Source organism: Pristiophorus japonicus, unplaced genomic scaffold (assembly GCF_044704955.1).
Source record: "Pristiophorus japonicus isolate sPriJap1 unplaced genomic scaffold, sPriJap1.hap1 HAP1_SCAFFOLD_339, whole genome shotgun sequence".
Lineage (NCBI taxonomy): Eukaryota > Metazoa > Chordata > Chondrichthyes > Pristiophoridae > Pristiophorus > Pristiophorus japonicus.
The window spans coordinates 316,419-320,338 of NW_027253205.1; the positions used below are offsets into that span (position 1 = coordinate 316,419).

The window sequence follows — 3,920 nt, forward strand, 5'->3', positions numbered from 1 at the left end:
AGAGGGTGGGGTTAGTGTTAGGATTGTGTGTGTGTGTGTGTGTGTGTGTGTGTGTGTGAGAGAGAGGGTGGTGTTAGTGTTAGTGTTGTGTGTGTGTGTGAGAGAGGGTGGTGTTAGTGTTAGGATTGTGTGTGTGTGTGTGTGAGAGAGAGGGTGGGGTTAGTGTTAGGATTGTGTGTGTGTGTGTGTGTGTGTGAGAGAGGGTGGTGTTAGTGTTAGGATTGTGTGTGTGTGTGTGTGTGTGTGTGTGTGTGAGAGAGAGGGTGGGGTTAGTGTTAGTGTTGTGTGTGTGTGTGAGAGAGGGTGGTGTTAGTGTTAGGATTGTGTGTGTGTGTGTGAGAGAGAGGGTGGTGTTAGTGTTAGGATTGTGTGTGTGTGTGTGTGTGTGTGTGTGTGAGAGAGAGGGTGGGGTTAGTGTTAGTGCTGTGTGTGTGTGTGAGAGAGGGTGGTGTTAGTGTTAGGATTGTGTGTGTGTGTGTGAGAGAGAGGGTGGTGTTAGTGTTAGGATTGTGTATGTGTGTGTGTGAGAGAGAGGGTGGGGTTAGTGTTAGGATTGTGTGTGTGTGTGTGTGTGTGTGAGAGAGGGTGGTGTTAGTGTTAGGATTGTGTGTGTGTGTGAGAGAGGGTGGTGTTAGTGTTAGGATTGTGTGTGTGTGTGAGAGAGAGTGGGGTTAGTGTTAGGATTGTGTGTGTGTGTGAGAGAGGGTGGGGTTAGTGTTAGGATTGTGTGTGTGTGTGTGTGTGAGAGAGGGTGGGTTAGTGTTAGGATTGTGTGTGTGTGTGTGTGTGTGAGAGAGGGTGGGTTAGTGTTAGGATTGTGTGTGTGTGAGAGAGGGTGGGTTAGTGTTAGGATTGTGTGTGTGTGTGTGTGTGAGAGGGTGGGGTTAGTGTTAGGATTGTGTGTGTGTGTGAGAGAGGGTGGGGTTAGTGTTAGGATTGTGTGTGTGTGTGTGTGTGTGTGTGTGAGAGGGTGGGGTTAGTGTTAGGATTGTGTGTGTGTGTGTGAGAGGGTGGGGTTAGTGTTAGGATTGTGTGAGTGTGTGTGTGTGTGTGTGCGGGTCTGTGTGAGGGAATGTGTTTGACGTTTGCGTGAGGGGCGTTTACGTGTGTGTCACTGGGGGTGGGGATTTGGTGTGTGGTGGATGGGGAGTGCTGACCGGTGTGTCGGGGTTGTGGGTGAAGGTCGGGGCCAAGTGCGTGTGCCTGTGTGTGTACGTCTGCGTGTGTGTGTGCGTGTGCACGTGCGTGTGCAAGGTGGGGGGGGCGTGTGGAGGGTGCGCGTGCCTGGCCGCGGGGGCTGAGTGAACGTGGGCGTGTGTCGGGTTGGGGCTCAGCGACGCCGGAGCGTGCGAGGGCCGGGGCGCAGAGGAGGGAGCGGTGAGGGTGGGGCCCGCGCGCGGCTCTGGGCTGTGCGTTATCGGAGGCGGGGCGTGGCTGTGGGGATTGGGGTGGACGAGCGCCGAGGAGGCGTGCGTGTGGTGGTGGTGGTGGTGGTGCTGGTGCGCGTGCGGGAGGGGAGCGGCCAGAGGCTGGGGGCTCGCGTGCGTGTGGGGGTGGGCGTGCGTGTGGGCGGTGTGGGGGTGGGTGGCGTGCGAGTCTGGGAGGGAAGCTGCGGGGCGGTGGGTGGGGTCCGGAGGGGTGAGCCAGTCCGGGGGGCGAGGCTCGGGGTGACCCGGGTGCGGGGGCTGGGGGCCAGGGTGGGAGTGAGTGAGCGGTGTGGGCTCCGGGTCTGCGCGGGCGGGGGCTGTGGGCGGGATGGCGAGGGGGGACAAGGGGATGGGGCGGGTGCGGTGGGGAAAGGGCGAGGCCAGGGTCCGCGGGGTTTGGTGCTGGGGCAAGTGGGGGGACAGCTGGTGGGGGAGCTGTTGGATGAGGAGAAGGGGCAGGTTCAGCTTCAGCGGGTGGGGGTGCGAGGAGGTGGAGGGGCAGGACAGGGTCAGGGGGCGGAAGAAAGCCGGGTCGAAGGTGCGGGGCGAGCTGCCGGACTGGGGGGCGGGTAGGGAGGACGATCGAGGCGGGATAAAAGCACGGGCTGGCGCTGTAATGTCGGGGATGGGCAGGGACAACGATCGGGGAGCCAATCGCAGGTAGGGTTGGGGTGGGGTCGAAGGGCGGGTTTGGACTGGGGTTGGGGTCGAAGGGCGGGCTTGGACTGGGGTTGGGGTCGAAGGGCGGGGTTGGACAGGGGGTGGGGTCGAAGGGCGGGGTTGGACAAGGGTTGGGGTCGAAGGGCGGATTTGGACTGGGGTTGGGGTCGCTGGCTGGGGCCAGACTTGGGTTGGGGTCGGGGGCGATGGATGGGCCGGGACTGGAGGTCGGGCCAGGGGGCGGGCCGCCGTTGGCGGCTGGGGCCGGCCCGGGGTCAGCGGAGAGGTCAACGGTCGGGGCGGGGACCACTGGGCCGGAGAGATCGAAGGTCGGGGCGGGGCTGGCCTGGGCGCAGAGGCCGACGGTCGGGACGGGGGTCGCGGGGGGGCCGGCTTGGGCGGAGAGGTCGAAGGTCGCGGGGGGGCCGGCCTGGGCGCAGAGGCCGACGGTCGGGACGGGGGTCGCGGGGGGGCCGGCTTGGGCGGAGAGGTCGAAGGTCGGGGCGGGGCCGGCCTGGGCGCAGAGGCCGACAGTCGGGACGGGGGGGCCGGCTTGGGCGGAGAGGTCGAAGGTCGGGGCGGGGGGGCCGGCCTGGGCGCAGAGGCCGACGGTCGGGACGGGGGGGCCGGCTTGGGCGCAGAGGTCGAAGGTCGGGGCGGGGACCGCGAGGCCGGCTTGGGCGGGGAGGTCGCATTCCGGCACGGGGGTCGCGGCGAGGTCGAAGGCCGGGGCGGGGAGGCCCGCGGTCGGGACGGGGCGGGCGGGGGGCTGGGGGGCCGGGGGGCCGGGGAGGTCGAAGGTCGGGAGGGGGCCCGCCGCCCCGGGGCCGCCGCGGGCAGCTGGCCGCGGGGGGCCGGCTTGGGCGGGGAGGCCGACGGTCGGGACGGGGCGGGAGGAGGTGCGGCGGGCCGCCGGGGCAGGGCTGGCGTCTGGCCTGGGGGGGTCGCTGGGGGGGCGGAGGTCAGAGAGGGCGACGAGCGATTGGTCAATCCCGGGGGCGAGGGCGGCGTGACCGTCATGTCCACCTTCACCTCTCTGCGGGCAGCGGCGGCCGAAGTGTTGCCCATTTTCTCTCTCTCTCTCTCTCTCTCTCAACTTTCTCTGTTGGACAATTTTTCCGTTATAATTTTTTGAAGAGGTTGGACGGTTTTTTTTTTGGCGCCTTCCTCCCTTTCAAACAGAGCGCGCGGGCAGTGGAGTGGGTGGGGGGGGGGGCGGTGCCTGTCCGATTGACCAATGGGGAAGCCGCGCTGCCTGAGCGACGTGAGCACCCACCAATGGGTTAAGCGGGCTGCGTCTGAGTGACGTGAGAGCCGACCAATGAGAGGCGCCGACCCCTGACCGAATGTCAAAAACTCCCGACAAGGCGAGGGTTGAGGCGCGGCAAGGAGGATGATGCATATTTCATGTGATTTATTATTGTCCCCGCGCTCCCGGTTTGGTCAAAATTAACTTTCAAGGCGTCTCTTTGATCGTTCTCGCCCTCGGTGGGCGGGCGCAGCCTGGCGGGCGGATTGACAGGCGCGCTGACCAATCGGGCCTCGAGGCCAGCCAGCCGACGGCCAATCAGAAGAGCGGGAACGGCCCTTTTCGCATGGGGGGGACGGGGGGACCCGCCCACCCGCTCCCTGTTTACGGTCGACCAATGGGGCCTAGGCGGGGGGGGTGGGGGGGGGGGGGGGAATTCCCGTGCTCGGCACCGCCAATCAGAAGGCGGAGACGCTCCGGAGACGCAGCTCCGCCCCCCGCCACCCCACGTTGGGCCCTCGCCTCCCCGCCGGACCAATCAGCAAGCTTCGAACACCGAGCACGCGCTTCCGATTGGACGCGAT

At 65.3% G+C, this 3,920-nt stretch overlaps 1 protein-coding gene across 1 annotated transcript; it reads right to left on the bottom strand.

The window, feature by feature from the left end:
• Window positions 1-1,100: 1,100 nt before the first annotated feature.
• Window positions 1,101-3,155, bottom strand: LOC139250039 (uncharacterized). Its single transcript, XM_070872603.1, has one exon. The coding sequence runs from the start codon at window positions 3,153-3,155 to the stop codon at window positions 1,101-1,103; it is 2,055 nt and encodes a 684-aa protein (XP_070728704.1).
• Window positions 3,156-3,920: the final 765 nt, after the last annotated feature.